General features: G+C 36.6%; 1 protein-coding gene across 8 annotated transcripts in view; it reads left to right on the top strand.

The window, feature by feature from the left end:
• Positions 1-17,830, top strand: part of FAM172A (family with sequence similarity 172 member A) — a 280,969-nt gene that overhangs the window by 158,421 nt on the left and 104,718 nt on the right. For 7 of the 8 annotated variants that reach the window (XM_017807269.1, XM_017807270.1, XM_017807268.1 and 4 more), the window contains one exon: positions 2,426-2,545. In XM_017807269.1, coding sequence (XP_017662758.1) covers positions 2,426-2,545 — 120 coding nt within the window. Of the gene's footprint in view, positions 1-2,425; positions 2,546-7,218; positions 7,387-17,830 lie in introns of those variants that run through there. The other variant, XM_017807276.1, reaches the window with a different exon arrangement.

Below are 17,830 nucleotides of genomic sequence, written 5' to 3'. Positions count from 1 at the left end.
TGCTGTGTCTCACCTAAAAAATCCACTGCGCAGGCTCGAAGGGTTAATGACCTTTCCCAAATCTTCGCTCGCGAAGACTGGCCATTATTATGCTGTGTCTCACCTAAAAAATCCACTGCGCAGGCTCGAAGGGTTAATGACCTTTCCCAAATCTTCGCTCGCGAAGACTGGCCATTATTATTAATAAAGGAAACCGTAGTTACAATCTATATCTAACTCATTCTAGCTAATTCTTTTTGCTTTTATAGAATCTTATTGAATCTTTGTACAGGACTGTGAAGCTGTGCAGTTATTGATTTGTTTACTAGACCACTGGTTATGCTTTAATTGGTGGAAGCTTCTTTGGGCTGAGTTCAGAAGCTTCTTGCTGATATCTTAGTCTTGTGGAATCTGAGATTGTGTGCTTTTCCCAATAGCACGTAGAATAAAAAATACAAAACACCTGAAAATGCTATATGAACCAGAAACAATCTCCTCTTTTTCTCAGAATGTTAAAGCAGGGTTGGGTAGCTATACAAAAATTGCTGTTAAGAGTATTTATGGTAAAATTATTATTTTTAAAAAGTACCTCCCGTGTATTTAACTAAAATAAATCTTTCAGATAAACTAGTAATTTTAAAATTCTCCCAGTGTTTTAATGTGTGGTTTCCATCCATATCTTAATTAAAGTACATCACTTTTCCGTAGGAAACTCTGTTCAAGTTATCCTTTAGCTTTATCTTAATAACTGGTCTGTCAATCATATTTTCTTCATGAAATTTCTTTGGAAAAACTTCCCACTTCCCTCACAAAGGAAGGAGTCTTTATCTCCATTCCTTATCTCTACAATCAGATTTCAAAACAGCAATAAACTGTTTTGATATAAGCCCTTTCCTATACTGAGGTGGTTTACAATAGTTGATACATAATTAGTTAAAACTATGTTCTGTCATAGTCAATCAACAGCAGGATTAAGAGGAATTCAGTGTTTTTGTCTTTTAATCACTGGTGCCACAGAGAAAAAACCATAAAAGCACTTAATTGTTTTAAAGGCTTCGGGTCCAGATCTGTGAAAGATTTGTAGCCATCTCACTCTTAAGAGACAGGGCATGAAAATAGAAGTAAAAACGGAAGTCCACCATATTATTTAGTTGTCTCTCTTCCCACCAATTTTAGACATTTATAAGAGCTTAAATTCTCAAAACTGAGTTGCAGAATGGAACTGCGACCTAAATCACTTCAACATTCTTGGTAAAGTTACAATAATTACAATAATTCACACTGCGTAATTAGCAGCTTCTGATTGCCAGTGGCTTTTACTGGTTTGTGCTTTTTTTCCCTAAGGAGACAATGCTTTTGTGGTCTGTGTCAGAGTCACCTAAGGGTATGAAGTTGTTGGTGGAGCAGAGCAAAGGGAAAAGGGATGCAAATTTTAGGAAATTACGTGACCTTGACTGATCAGCTCTTTCTGGCACTGAAGAGTTTGGAAAGAGGCTGCATTGTTATGCTGGGTGTGTGAAATCCTGGTGGAGCAGGGGACCTAGAAGAGCATCTTACTCTTGTCACCTGAGACTAGACCAGATTTGTAGTTACAACCTTGACAAACTGAGAAATAAGGAAAATATAGTGGAGTACAGTGCTTTCTGAGAGCCTGTAAGGTGTGAGTGTACAACCCCAACTTTTGATGGGAGTGCAGTAAGATCAGTGTACATCACTCTAGTGCCTTCAGTGATTCTTACATTGGCTGACTTTGATGAAATCTTGTTCAATAATAAGAAAAAGGGTTCCCCTAACTACCAAAGATTCCTAAGTAATGGCTGCAACCACACAAAAGGTGTTTTATTTGTGCTTTTTCTCATAATCCACAGTCACAAGGAGTAGCGTTTAGAAGAGTAGTTGCAAATACCATAATTTTAATCTTTGGCAGATTTCCAGTGGCCCATAATATAAAAAAAAAAAAGCAAAACCTGAAATTATAGGTATTTTCCAACCTAAGTGATTCTATGATTCTGTTTTTATATTGCTCCTACCTGGTTTTATTTGTTTTATCAGACTAAGGCATAACTACTTTAAACAAGCCATCAGCGAACAAACGTTTGACAAAGACTTGTCAAAAGAATGAAAATCCAAGCAGTGGCTCATAATTTCTTTGAATACCTCTGTTTAGCAGAATTGTCGTCATGGTATTTAGACAAAATTTTGCAGATGCATAATTTTTGTTGTCTATATTAAAGTAAGTCACAAAACCCAACAGTTTTACTGCCTTTAAATTGCAATCCTAAATTTTCTTTATTTGGACAAAAGAATCTGTTCTTTTTTTGACACTAGAGTATATTCATTTGAGGTTTGTTTTAACAAAACATTTTAACATATAAGAACACTTTGCTTTTAGACAGAATTAGCATTTTTTAAAGGTAATTGTCACAAATGTAATTTCTTTCTGCAGGATAATGGATCTCCTGAAGAACATGCAATTTATGTTTGGGACCATTTTATTTCCCAGTCAGCTGCAGAGAATGTGTTTTTTGTTGCTCACAGTTATGGTGGACTTGCCTTTGTAGAGTTGGTAAGTGTGAATTCTCCATTGCCTTCTTTCCTGAAGACTGTCACAGATTTTCTAAATTCTTTGTGATCACCTTCTTGAAAGTAGCCATACAGGAACAACTGAACTAGTGGTCACGTACGGGTCTGTGAGGATTTCTTTGCAACTGCAAGGTCACTGCATTTTTTCTGGCTTTGAGATAGATAATAAGGTCCCAAGTGTGCATGAACCTGAAAGACTGGGGGAAAACAAATGCATTGGATCCTCCTTGTCCACACTGTATACCAAAAGCCACCAGTTTCTGCTGTGGGACAGAAAGACTGGAGGTATAGACTGAGGACATATAAGCACAGTTTTTAAGCAAAATCACATTAACAAATGCAACTTTCTGTATATAGATTGAAACTATATACAGGGAAATTTAGGGGTTTTACTCAGTTTTGCAGTTTTTCCACGAAGGTTTGCAGAAGTTGCTGGGAAGACTTATGTTTTGCCATTTATTAGGCTGTGTATAAACCCTGAAGTAATGTAAGGCAGGGTAAACTCTGCTCAGTGTAAAGGTGCTCTGCACTTGGTACTGGACTTGCTGAATATCCAGTTTGTTGGTCTTCCACCATTTTCTCTAAAGGGAGATTTGTTGACCCTATCTGGTGTACGAAGCTGCCTGTTGATCTTGTATACCATTCTTTCAGTGCCTGCTCACTTAATTTGAGACGCTGGTGTAATCAGGATGTGTTTTATTGAAGAAAACTAAAAAATAAAAAACAAGGGTTCTGTTTATGTGGAAAGGTAAATTGCAGCACATTACAATTGGTTTTGTAGACACGGGAATCAGCAGATATATATGTACATTTTTTGCCTACAACACGTTAGTTTAATTTAACTGAAAGTTGATTGAAGTGGTTCCTGCCTGAACATAAGATGAATGCCTTAGTTAAGTAAGAGCATGCATGAGTGTTTTGGTTTTAATCTTTAATTCTTGTAGCAAGAACTGTCTAGTACATTACCACTTTTATTACTTTAAGAACTTAGGATTTTTATTAACCCTTTTCGTTTGTAGAAATTAGTGCCATTTTCATTTTCCCTGTGCTTCTGGAGGAGTATTTATAAAATATGTATGACATGTACAGGTTTGAGATTTGAGAACTGTTCATTTTCCTGATCTAAAGATCATTTGAGAATTGATCATCTTCCACGAAATCTCGAAGTCTCAAAACTAAATTTTTAAGAGACCCTGAAGGTGAATAATTCCCCATATAACCACATCTTTGGGCAAAAAAGGGGTTGTGTTGCATTTGCCTTTTGCTCTTCTGATGCAATGAACTTATGGAACAGCTCTACTGTCTTGACTTTCCTGAGCTGTTATTTTCAGATGCCTTGTGTTTCAGCCCAGATTATTCTCATGTAACTTGCGGGTCCAAAGTGAAACATTGGCAGAATATCTCTAGGTGTTGTAAAACCATGTTGTTTGGATCACCAAATGCCCAAAGATACATATGTTTAGCAGAGGATAGGAAAAAAAATCAACTAGAGACCTTTCTTACTGTTTCCTAAACAAAGTGCTGACTTGACGGAGTCTTGGAGAGCTTTTCCATTACATTTCAGTCAGTGGGTTGAGGTGACACGGGTAACAGATGACAAAGGTGCCATTCCCATTTTCCCTGTTTCTCTGGTCACACTGGTGGATATTTCTTCACTTTTGTTCTACTTTAATATGAAGAACGTTGATGTTTCAGAACAAGACTAGACTTCTAACCTTGGGGCTTCCAGGGTCAGGGTGCTCAGGGCCTGTGAAATTATCACAAGCTGAGCTAAAGTTTTCATCCATCACGGGAAGCAACCAGTGAGTAAGAAGTTAAAAAAGGCCTTTGTCTGAGAGACAAGATGGTCTCAGTAAGGGTCAGCTTCTATAGTCTGCTGTCTCTGCAGGAGATGCATGCCTGAGAGGAAGAATATAATATATAACCATTGACACATCACATATCTGACATGCAAAACTAGACCTGAAATGTATTTTTAATGTAGTCTAATGTTTTTCTAAAAAGTCAAAGGATATTAACACCTGGTTTTCACAGAGGTGGTTTGATATCTGAGTTCCATTGAAAGCAGTTTGATTAAATAATTCATACACTGAAGGAGAGGTCATTGAAATAAACCCTGAACTATTTTATCACGATATTAATTTGTAAGATTTTATTTTGTTATCATGTCCTTTCTCTTAAACTTTATATCCATATGGCACTTAGTAATTGCAAAGAGCTGAAAAAAATAAATGGAACAGCTGATGGGCAATTACTGTCTTATGACAAATTTTGATCAGTTTTCTTTTTTCCTTGCTTCTTGTGGGGGTGATGATGAGGTTGATAGAGCAGCTACACCACATAGCAACTGTACCACTTCTACACTTCCTTTGCAAGGATTTTGGGTCAACTGATTCATGAAATTGTAGGTTACAGTTGTTATGGAGACCTGTTGCACAGCTGCTCCTTCTGCATCCGTGCCTCTTACAGGAGAGCAGTGTGAAGCATATGGCTTTAATCTGGAGTGAAGGTTTCTCTCTGAGCCCTCTGCATTTTATTTTGCCTGCGGGGAAAAAGAAAACAAGCATAAAAAGTCCAGAAACATTTGCGTTTTCAATTAATATCTTTTTAATTCACTTTGCCTGTTAAGTGCTGTGAGGTCTGCCCTGATGGCTTGCAGTAATCTCAGATGCAAGGCTCTTGGTGAAAATGGGATGTTCTTGCATTAAGCAGAGAAACTCAGCTAAACCTGATATTAAGCAAAGACTTGTTCATGGGCCTTTGTATCATCATGTGGGAGGAGCTGCCACTCTAAGAACAATGCAGAGAAGTGTTCAGCCTTGCAGAGGCAGTACCTGTCCAGGTGCTTCTTTGTTTGCAGCTCCTAAAGGAGGTACTACAGGAAAAGCAGCTCTGCTCTGCCTTGTCACTCAACTGGGATGTGCATGCACTTTATTGGGAAGCTCAAAGTGAAAAGAGACCAAATAGGACCATCACATGAGAAACTGGTGAAAGAGAAGTACCATTTTTGTTTGCAAAACTTTGGTGGCCAAAGCTGTCTTCATTCTAACTTTCATCTCACCATGAACATCAGGCTATGATTTGTAAGTCCTTCATTAAACAAACCAGTAAAACTTGTCAGCAATTTTCAGATACATGCCAAAGCATCTAAAAATTTTATTGGTCTTTGCAACTTTTTGATCTACATTTTCTTGTGTCTGTGATAGCAAGATGTTAAGAAAAACAGGATGAGTCTGTAATATCATGCTCGAGTGCACAGAAACTGTTACCCAGTTACTGCAACGTAGGCATACATTTTCTCAAAGAAATACTCACAGAATATGCTGAGTTGGAAGGAACCCACAAGGATCATTGAGTCCAAACCTTAGCCCTGGAAAGGACCATCCCCAGGAGTCACACCATGTGCCTGAGATATCATCCAAACACTTCTTGAACTCTGGCAGGCTTTGTGCTGTGACTACTTCTCTGGAGAGCCTGTTCCAGCACCCAACCACCCTCGTGGTGAGGAACCTTCTTCTAATATCCAACCTAAACCTCCCCTGACACTTCAGGTCATTCCCTTAGGTTCTGTCACTGGTCACCACAGAGATCAGTGTTTGACCCTCTTCTTCCCCTCATGAGGAAGTTGTAGACTGCAATGAGGTCTCCGCTCAGTCTCCTCTTCTGTACCTTGCTGTGTCATAGATTACTAGGAGAACAACTGAAAGTGATTAATATGTATAGGAATTAAAGTTCCACCAATAAATGTAATTAGTTGTATTGTTGTTGTAATGTTTATAGCTTGAATTAGAAGTACTAAATCATAAACCATATGTTAAAATGTATCAATATTTAGTAATTAAAACATTATGTAATTGTGGTTTGAAATTAAATGTGCATCTAATAATATCTACACATAAATTACTTTTTGAATACACACTACTAAAAGTAATTGTTGGGTCACTGTGTTCAAGCCATGATTCGTGAACCACATCACAGCTTCTTACTTCTGTTATCCCTTGCACTATGTAGTCAGGGATTTATTTTCAGAAGCAGTTTGCATTAGTTGATGGCAAATTGAGAAACTTTCCCGACTCCAAGCTTATAATAATTTCATGAAATTTAACAGAAAGTGAGAATTTCAAGTTGATGGAGTCAATTCTATATTTAGTTTACAGAAAATAAGAAGTTTCTGGTACAATGCCTCCTTTGAATTTTTCTGCCAAATTTTGTGGTTTTACAATTATTTTGCTTTAAGAAGAATACTTTTCCTTGTCATCACTTGCATGAAAGACCCACACAGGAGAAAAACCAAGTAACATGGGAACTGTGACAAAATTTTGAGAATCAGTAGTGGTATCTCCAGGTTACAACACTCATACTGCTGTAAAAATGCAAAATACCCAGGGAAATGTAATAATTAGGAGAAGGAAAGTAGGTTCATTGTCTTTAGTGGATGAGAAACTATTCATTATGGTCTTTGTTGGCTTAAATATTGAATATATATATTGATAATTTGCACAAAGGTGTAGATAAAAATGTGTGTATGTGTGTGTATTTTTAGGCAGCTTTGTTAAAATGAGAGCCCTTAAAATACACTGTTCAAATTACTTTGTCTACTGTAGAGTCCTAATTCCATCAAAATCTGACAATTTTGTCCATTTGAAATGATTTTAGGTCCATCATTTTGAGATACTGTCTGCAATATGCTGCTACTTCATTTTGCTGTATTGTGCCGAGTACGGCGAGGACCTGACCCTGACTGGAGCTGATAGGTGCCAAAATAATGATGATAGACGGGTACCTGCTGAGCTACCTGTGAGTCTCTGAGGCTGCATCAGTATTCTGGCCCAGGCAAAATGCAATTTAGGAACCTTAATGACTGAGCTGTGAACCTGTCATTAGTTTTTCATTAATTTAAATTTCCTGAAGTCTCAGACTGAATGATTTGTTGTATTTAGCTTTTTATATATACTAATACAAATATATCTACTTATTTTTTAAATTTAGTTTGCCTTGAGAATTGATGAGTTGGTACTGTGGATATGCAACTCTTAATTCCCCTGGCTGACACATTAAATCAAAATACCTCTACTGATGTGTGGTAGAGATAATACAAGATCTGTGATGGCTGTAGGATGCATGAGAGCGAAGTGGAAGTAGAGAGCTGAGAAGCAAAACACCTCAATGTCCAAGGCTTTGTGAGCACTTAACTAAAAAAAAAAAAAAAGAACACTCTTTAAATGTTGAACATCAATAGGGAGAGCAATATGGGATGCTTCTTGTAGGTTTATGGGGATTTGGGTTATATGTCTGGTCTTTGGACAAGTCATCTCAGGTAGAGTTACCTGTTTTAGGTCTCATCTTTTTCTGTGTTGTACATTTACATTAGCATCTCTTTGAGTCAGGTCTGGCTTAGATGTGCACACTCAGAAAAACAAGTCTGAAAGTAAAAACAGAATCTTAATTCCCTTTGGTTATTTATTTCCACTATTCTTTGTTATGCTTCTTGGAAAAATGCTTGTTCATCTGAAAAAGGTCAAACAAGATATGAGAGTGGACAAGAGAGTTAATGGAGACACAAGAGTGGGTTGTATAAAAAGGGTTGGGCAGGACTAGGGTCTCTAACCTTGATGAAGATTTCTTTTAATATTCCTGTTACTACCATAGGTACACAAAGTTAAGTATGTGCTCATGATATTGACTTCTGGCATGAAGCAGTGAAGTCACTGCTGGTATTTAGAAGTAGAATTTCTTCAGTAATAGAAATTAAAGGAAATAATACAAATTCAGGACACAGGCATTGACTGGCTAGTCATCTGTATTTGTGCATGAAGAGTGATGTCATCAACAGGGAACAGCAGGGATGGAGAATCCCTCGGAAAAGCAGCTTCATCACCAATGACTACAAGTAAATGACAAAACTAACGTAACTCAACAAAAGAGTCAAATGTGATACTGTGATTTGTTCGCTTTTTCTGTCCCAGGAAGGGAAATACTAATGCTGACCAGCATGCTGGTGCAATTAATCTGAGGTAATTTGAGACATTTGAGAAGATTAATTTAGTCTGGGAGAGATATGAGGAAGAGATGTTGGTACCTCAGAGCAATGGAAAATGTGTTTTACTAGAAACAATGAAGAATCCACAGATCTGCCACGACATGGTGCCACATGGAGATGTCCTACCTATCATAAGCACCAGAATCAATATAGCCATAGAGATAGTACACACACCCTCTAGGCTTATCAGTCTTAATAAGAGCTGTGTAATCTGCCGTTGCTCTTACATTAACTTTGGTAGCTATATCTAGAAAGAGAAGGTTCAGCATCTATTCAGTATTTGTTGCAGAAACAGTTTTAAAAGCATGGCTTGTTCAGCCTGGTAAAGGAAAGCTTAGAGGGATTGGTAGCACTCAGTAAATACATCAGAAGAATAAACAGCAGGGAGGGAGAGCTATATAAACCAAAGAACAATGTTGGCACGGGAACAAATGGATTAAAACTGGTCATGAATAAATTTAGAGTGGAATTAAGTTTCTCACCATTGGATTAGGAAGTCCTGTTTGGGAACAGGACTGGGGCAAAGCTGCTACCCAGTGTGACCCACACATGGCAAGAGTTATGTGAGTAATTGGCTGAGAGTGTCAGTCCTTGGTGTGACCCAGGAGTCCATGTTCCTCTGAAAGTCAGCACATGCAAGTGCATGTTCTCAGCCATGAACAGTTGGACCCATTTTGGATTAATTTTTCTGGAGTTGGTGCCTCTCTGACTCCAGGCTCATGCCACTGGAAGCACCAATTGAACCAAAACCAGGTCAAACTTTTAAACAGCAGTGTTTGCAAATAACTTTGTCCCTCCTCCTTACTTGTTTTGGGAAACAGTGGAATCATTTTTGCTAATGCTTTTTGAAATGCCCAAGTTTCATCTTGAGGTGGAAAGCAACAGGTATTGCAGATCTTGTGGCGAAGATTTGCAGCAGTAAGGAAATTAAATGATTAAGCAAAAAATACTGAAATATCTTAGTATGTGTCACTACCTGCTCTAGGGAACAGCTTCTTGTGTGTATACACATATATATATTTTTATGCATATATTGCGCATTCTAACACAGAGCAGATAAACATTCTAGGCCACTCTTGGCCTAAATAAATAAGCTGACAAGTGTACACTGACATCATTATTTCACCTGCTAATGTTTATTGTTATTATCCATTTGTGTTGCAGTAGCAATTACATAGTCGTGACTTTTCCTAAAGCACTTGCAGTTTGGAAGGATGCTCTAACAGAAAGAGACAGAGAAATATTGAATGATTACCCCACAGTTCATAGCATCATAACTGCATGTCCTTTTTCATTTTTTAGTGATTTAGTTTAAATGCCACGTAGGCATCCCCTTCCTCAGTCATCCACAGCCTTCTTAGCCATGCTGCTAGGTGAGAGGAGAGGATGGCAACAATGAAAGCCTGAGCACTGGCCACTTCCAGAATATGCAAAACTTCTTTTTTGCATATTCATCCCTCCTCCTCGTTGCTTTGCTCTAAATAACATGCTCAGCCTCATTACATTTTGCTTCATCTTAATCATTTGCTAATGTGATATCTCTTGCTTCATTCAGTTCAGTCCATGGTCTCTGGCTAGCTATACATATGCCCCTTCCTCACTTCTTTCCGAAAAGAGAAGGGCAATATTTCATGGACTGGAATGTTATACTGAGTAGTAATTGCAGGCACCACCCATCATCACTTTTCATCTCATTGTACCATTCATATTATTTTTCTAGCTTGACACCAAAGTTGGAATGTTGATTATAAAATAAACACTGGCGATGGGTAAAAGTTAGGATTACTTGGAAATATGTGTTTGTATCCTATGGGACTTGGAGGTGAAAGGTATTTCTGCATGTCTTTGCAGAGACTTTTCTAGAGTTGCATCATTTCATTAGTTTTATATTTTTATAATTTCTTTGCACTGTTTTAAAATCCATACACTACACAGTGAACATATAGGTTTCTGCTTGAAAAGGTTTCTGATCTGTAGCAATTATTCTCATATTTCCGTGTACTTGTTCTCTTGTTGCTCAACTTATATAACTGTATCTTCTATTAATTTTTTTTTTATTTTTATTTTGTATGTCTATTTGTCCATAGTTCTGTTTGTCAGTATTTCTTTGGTAGTATGCTGAGAATTGAACTTTCTATTTTAAGTGCAATTAACATCATTTGCTCAAGGTGAACTTCAGGGGTCTTCTGGGTAGGATTTTGGTCAATGCAACCAAAATGGTACTAAATTTTTATTTTCTAAAGTGTCTTTGAATTTGGTACCTGCTAATGTTCATGTATCCTCGAAGTATTTTACTGCTCTCAATTTTCCTTTCCCTAGTGGTACTGAATGTAGTAGATGTGAATGTAGATTATTTCCTCCCAACACCCCCCCAAACAATGTTATCTCACAGTGTTCCAAATTAAATCTAGCTGTGTTGTGGCTCTTGTTGCACAGGATAACAAATGGAATTGTCATAACGATCCCTTTTGTGCTATAGGTCTGTGAATTTTGAAAGCTTGTTTTATATTTCTTTCATGCCTTACTTCTCTTGGCAGTTTCTCCCACTTTTTTGTCACTTGAAAATTTAATTAATTCCAGATCATTAATGAAGATATTAAATCAAACCATATTTGGTATCTGTCTCTATATCTGACAAGAAACTTCCGATTCAGTAGATTTCTTTGTATTATTGTCCTTTCCTGCATAGTTTCAATGGTTTGAAATTCTGCTAGACAGTATAACTTATCAGTCAGTTTATTTTTCACTTCAAATTCCTGCTATGAAAGGAAAAAAAGCCAAAGCACAGAACCATGTTCAAAGTATACATCAGTCATCCTTTCAGCTGTTTGCAAATAAACTTCAGCCCTTGAGCCTCTCAGAGCTGATGGGCAATGTCTCTGTGCAACCATCGCCTTAAAATGTGTAGAGCACATTGTTAATCCTGACAATTAATTTCAGGACCAGGATGACTGGTTTTCCTGAATTTCTTGGCTTGCTATTTATTTCCTCACTGGTTGTAGAAACTTTGCAGAAGTTACAGTTCCGTTGAGGTGTTTGCTGTCTGAACCATCTCATATTCATCAGAGCTGTTCCAGGCTCTGGGGAAATTCATCAACGGTAGCAGGAGACATATCTTCTGTCCTGAACCTCTTAAATACCTGACAGTGCACATGTTTGCCTTATCGCAATTTCTCTGATGTAAACTATTTCAGTCCATCTCTTTTTTGGCATTCTGAGGTGAATTCCTGAGATGCTGGCACATGTGCTGTCCTCCTGCATCAATAAAAAGTCACGTCTCCTGTTGTCCTGGACAAACTTACTGCCTTTTTGTCCCATCGAGCCTGATGATCTTCAGACTTTGCCTTCTTAATCATAAAATCTTCTATGAATGCGCATCTTGCTTTTTATTTTATTTAATCCAGCTGTTTCCGGTTCTTACCAGCAAGTGCCTCTTTTTGCTGTGTTGCATCAGGACAGAAAAATTAAATTTCTAGAACACCATTTTATGTGGATGTGATCATTGCATCTGGCTATGCATTGAACTGGCTGGAGAGTAAAACAACTAAGTATGTTGGTTGTGGTTTGGTTTTTTTCCCAGCATGTATAGTATGAAAAAAACCTGGCATTTTATTTAGCTTTGTAGGTTGTTACCCCCTTAGCTTGATTTGGAGAACAGCATAATATTAAAGATTTTACAACGTATCAACACCGTCTGAAGGTTTGCAGTTCTTTTTGAATGTATATAGGAACATTAATAAAGAAGAACAGTAGGAGTTTTATATTTGCTTATAGAATGAAAGATGTGGGAATATCAAACATATTATGCACTGACAAGTTTTCTGGTGAATTTAGATTATTTCAGCTGAAATATTAAGTTGTTTTAAATTCTGGCATTTGGTTTGTTTTAATGGAAAAAAAATTAAAAAAGGAAGTTGTCTTACTTTTATTTCATACTTTTTCCCATTTCTGTGACATGATCTTATGCTGATAAGACTACACAAGTGTATTGTGTTACTGTTTTTTAAATGTTTCATGCTGAAAAGTATATGTATGGCTTTTGTGTGGAACAGTAGAGATTTTATAAGTCTTTAAAACCCAGTTTAGCGGATCAATCAGAGGAATACAAGTTAATAATGTATTAGGCATTGCAAATCCAGGTGGAGTAAAAGGAATCCAAATATACTGTGGCAAAGGGAGCTCTTAAACTGTGGTACTATAAGAAGCAACTGGAATTTGCATTTTACCTTAGAACTTTCCTTTTTTTAATCTAGTGAAGATGTGTTGGATAGCTCTTTCTGTATATTAGTGAAGTATTTTAATATTAATAATAGCATAACTACCAATGTTTAAATGTTAAAATAATTCTATTTAAGGGCTTTGATTGAATGTGATATGAAATAAAAATACATGAGTAGGTTTTACATATAATTGAGAAAATTCTGCTTTTAACACTGCAGAACTGAACTGAGATTTTAATGCAATGTATCAAAGTGCAGGAGTAAAATTTTATCATAAACATATGAAAAATAAATAATTTAATTAGTTATTTTTCTCTTTTCCATTTTCAAGGCCAATTAATTGCAATAGTGAATCTCAGTGTCCTGTAATATCAGTATAGAAAGGGCATGAGGTTCTTCCCTTAAATAAGGCTGAGGCATTTTATTTGCTTGTCAGTATCTGTATTATATTTTGTCCTAGACTGGCTCTAGACATCTGACAGGAGTATTATATCTTGAAAAAAATTCAAAACAAAATAACAACATAAAGCCTCAGCCACCCCTCTCTCAGTCCCTACCGTGGCGGGCACATAACTGCCAGCCTTTTACGAGGTGTTAAAGTACAGTGATTATATTTTCGCAGCCTTAAAAAAAAAATAGGCATTGTTAATTTAACCCTCAGTAATCTTATTTCACTTCACCACCATTGCAGTCTACAGCCCCAGCACATTTATTTTTTTTAAACCAGCTGTTGAAAATAATGTAGTTTAAGGAGTTCAGGGCTGAACGTGAGGGATTCATCATTATATATTTACTGTCTGAGGCTGATATAGCTGTAAGGTTTTTCAGATGCCATTGATCTATTGCGCATGTTCCCTCCCTGGGTTGCAGGACGTGCTTCTATTTGCATAAGGCCCTGGGCAAGGTTCTTTCTTGCATTGATTGGCCTGTCCAAGGGAGCCTGATGTGCTCCTGCATTGATCACCCTGTCTTTTCTTGGAAGGCACTGTTATGCCGAGTTCATCTCAAACATTCTAGGGAGAAGGGAAAACTCTACTGCAGATGTCTCAATTTTATTCAGATGTTCCTTTGAGTATAGGCCTTTCCATTTTTTTTTTTTTTTTTTCTGTTCCAGGATAACTTGGGTTTTTTTGTGGTTTGGTTTTTTTTTTTGGTTGTTTTTTTTGGTTTGGTTTGGTTTGGTTTGTTTGTTTATGTTGTTGTTGTTGGTTTCTACTTAATTTGGATGTGTTTCTGCAGTTATAGTGCAGCATAGACCACAGTGTACTGAAAAACTACATTAAATAAAATGGCTATTATTTACACTAATTATTCCATGCTGTGTTTTTCTTTCTTTAAAATAATGCCTATAGCCTCCAGCAAAAATCAAAACTATCTTCAAAGATTTCACAATTGTAAGTGGAGAATTAACCTAAAACTGTGTGTGCTGGTGTCTTTGCTTAGATTAATATCGTCAGTTTGTAACTCGCATGATTTGTACTACATTTTCTTCAGTGTTAGAAAAATATGACACCTTCAGCATAAAACTGTGGTTGGATTTTAATTTTCTAGAAGCACACTCCAAAACGGATCATGCAGGTAAATTGCTTATCAGACCAGTGACTGATCAGCTCGATGTTGATCAGAGAAGACAAATACTTTCCTAAAGTGTCCTTGGTGTTACTGACATGGTGTGTTGGGGGCTGTCTTTCCAAACCCAGGTTTAGCAAATGGGTTCTTGACTCACTCTGGTAGGGATGGAGCTTTTCAATGTCTGCTGTAATAACAACCCGTAATCAGGAGCTCTGAAATCTACCACTGCAATTTCTGAGAGCCACATGTTTGTCTATGTGCCTAATTATAGGCAAAGTGCCTGTTATTATTGTCTACCAAACTTATTTCTGTGGTTAGAAAATTATTTTACACATATACTTTCCTGTAGGTAGAGGTGAAATGTGGTTATACCCAAAGGATGGCTCACACATAGTGAATGAGCTGACATGTGGACTTTACCAAGCACGTAATAGTACTGCATGTCAGTAAAAAATAAATGTTATGGAAGAGTTCCTCTCCTACAGAGCACTGAGCATCACAGAGATGTTCCTTTATTACTTTTAGAAAATGTCCTATGGATATTTTTGTGGATGCTGTAGAATTTTCTTTGAAGGAAATAAATATTCAGAGATATACAGCTGAGATCATGTTAACTGAACAGCATAAATTGTGCAGGCTTTTTTTAATCGTTTGGATTATAGTTTCATGTCTTTCACAGAAGCAGTAATGTTTTGCATTGTATTGTGATACTCTGGCTTAGGGAACATATTCCTTTGGTCATTTGGTAAAACAAAACTTAGATAAGTATAATTCAGGTAGCATATATGAAATTTGATCTTCATTATCATGCAAATGTGGTGAGAATGTAACATTTCCCAAGATGTCATTTTACTATTAGGATCTTTAGAAAATGGCCTCTCAAAGCCACAAAGCTAATATTCCAGAAGAAAGCTGTATAATACCTAAAAACTGTCTATCCTTATTCTATATGAATAACAAATGTAATAGGACAGGCCATTATTAAAATCACAAAAGAACGTGTTGACCTATTGGAACAGAGGATCTTTTTTGGTTTTTGCATTGATGATGAATTCTGAGCTTTTCATAGCATAGAGGATGAACATGCAAATACAGATTTCAAAAATCTGCAGGGGAAAAAAAAAGTAGGATAGTAACTGGAAATCTGTTCTATTTTGTTTCAGTATATAAATGAAATCGGTGGGTGTTTATACCAATAACTATTTTGTTTTATGAACTTACATCCTATGCAAGCATTATGTATCTTGTGTGTCTGCATTGTGCACAGACTGTGCATCTGCAACACTTACCATTTATTTTAAGCTGTCTTTTGCTGATATTTTAGTCAATGAATGTAGAAGATGGGCATGGGCTAAATATGGGCTAATCTCTTAAGTGGGAAGTGGAACTTCATTTTAATTCTGAAATAAAAGAAGAGCCTTAATATCTCATAGAAGCCCATTATCTGTGTTATTCAGTTGAAGAAAAACGCTGGACTTGTTTATATGTATGAGCTATGCAGGGCAACAAGACCCAAAAAATTTCTGGTAACAAAAGAGATCTTTTGCAAATGGTTTCAGTTTTGAAAAAAAAAAAAAAAAAAAGATCACGACAAGATTGTTTATATGCAATTAAAATGAAGAAAAGAAATCTAATTTCTTCAGGTAGAAAAAATCTCTGGGGAAAAAAAGTATTTGTGGTATGCATAGCATTGCAGTGTTAAACAGAGTGGATGCCTTAGAAAAACATGATGAAGATGTACATAGAACTTCCAGACTTTCAAATACCTTCCATGTATGTTGTGTAGTGAGATTTTTCTCAGTAGATATTTCCCCAAGTAATGAACTGTATGTGTTAAAATAAGTGTTTTGAATGGGTTTTAATAAATGCTTGATTGCTGGGCTTCAGGAATACAAGCAAGCACTTTTACTGGTAAAGTCTGAGTAAAATAAAACAGCACAATGTAAAACCGCAATTTCAAGCTTTCCTGTGAAAAAAATCTAACTTCCACGGCAAAAAGTGACATTTTTCTAATGCAGGGCTGACATTTTCCGAGTAAATAAAGAATGAAATTTCAGAGTCTGTGGTAATTTTAAAGTCTGTGGGTCTGGTTTGTTTTTGTTTTTTTAGTTTGTACAACTGTGGTATTTAGAGACTGGAAAAATTACAGAGGATGTCTGAAGTGTCATTTCTCTCCCATGTCGCTGAGACATTTTCATTTTACAAGCACCTTACTGAAGTTAAGAGATGGTTCTGTGCTGTTTTACTAGAGAAATCTTTTGAAAGTCCAGGTAGTGCTAATGTGACAGATACCATGGAGCAATTAAGAATGTTTTCTGTTGCTTCATTCCTACCTATATGATGGGTAGAAGGTATTTGGTTTTCACTCAAAAGCTTTTAATGGTCTTCCATAATTTGTGAGATACTGTAAGTGCATTTTGTAAAAGTCACAGAAGTTTATGCTAGTATTTTTTTTAGGTAAAATGAGGTGTTTAAATGACAAGGACTTGATAAAGAACTCCTCAACACTTGTGATCCGGTGCAGCAGTCAGAGGGAATTGATAGAGCCTCCCTGTCTCCAGAAATGCTAATTTTCTGTCATGTTTGTATTTTTAGGAGAGGCTGCTTAACATCAGATTTAGTGAGGTTGCAGTTTTTATTTTATTGTTGAAAGGGTAATGAGTAGTAGTGTTCCTAACAATGGTGCGCAATAAAGGCAAAACAATTAGAATCATCCTGCTCTGCAGACTCTCATGTTGCTTCCCACTGCCTTTTTTCTCCAGGAAAAAAAACCCAAAGCAACTGTCCTATTTAAGTAGAGGCTAAATCCTTTTTTGGCTGGGCAAAACTGATATTTATTGAATTGTATAGCAGGTAGTGATGGGTTATTATTTGCATTGCTTTGGATTGCACTACTTTTGTATGTACAATATACTTTTATATTTTGCAGTATTCTGCTAAGTAAAATCTAAGTGAAAATTTTTGCTCTAATTGAGAAGCAAGTGCTACAGAAAAAAAGAAATTTGAAATTTCAGTCTCACTACATCTGGTAGATTTGCGTGAATATATGGAAAAGGGTAGTAAGTCTATAGTTTATAATTGCACAAAATTAAATTTAGTTATATAACACACATTGCTTGAGATACCTTATTTTGAATGAAAAAAAAATCTTTCTGCCTTCTATTTCTCTTTCATACAGACTGAAGTAACTTTTCGCAGTATAAACAAATATTTCTAAATCAGGTAGTCCAGGAGACGCATCCTATAGGGAAAAGCATCTGCCTGCATTTAGTAAGCCAAATGCATACATGCATACGCCACGGTGTGCTGTTCTGTGTGTCTCCCTGCATACCTCTAATACATCTCCACACAGAATTACACGTTGTACATAGTACTAGTAAAAAATTTGTAGTAAGTTTTAGTGGACTAATTTTCTGCGTCATCAAAGACATATCAA

The sequence above is a fragment of the Lepidothrix coronata genome, unplaced genomic scaffold (assembly GCF_001604755.1).
Source record: "Lepidothrix coronata isolate B3197 unplaced genomic scaffold, Lepidothrix_coronata-1.0 Scaffold18, whole genome shotgun sequence".
Lineage (NCBI taxonomy): Eukaryota > Metazoa > Chordata > Aves > Passeriformes > Pipridae > Lepidothrix > Lepidothrix coronata.
The sequence above is the reverse complement of the archived record's forward strand: the minus strand, read 5'-3'. Positions and strand labels throughout refer to the sequence as shown.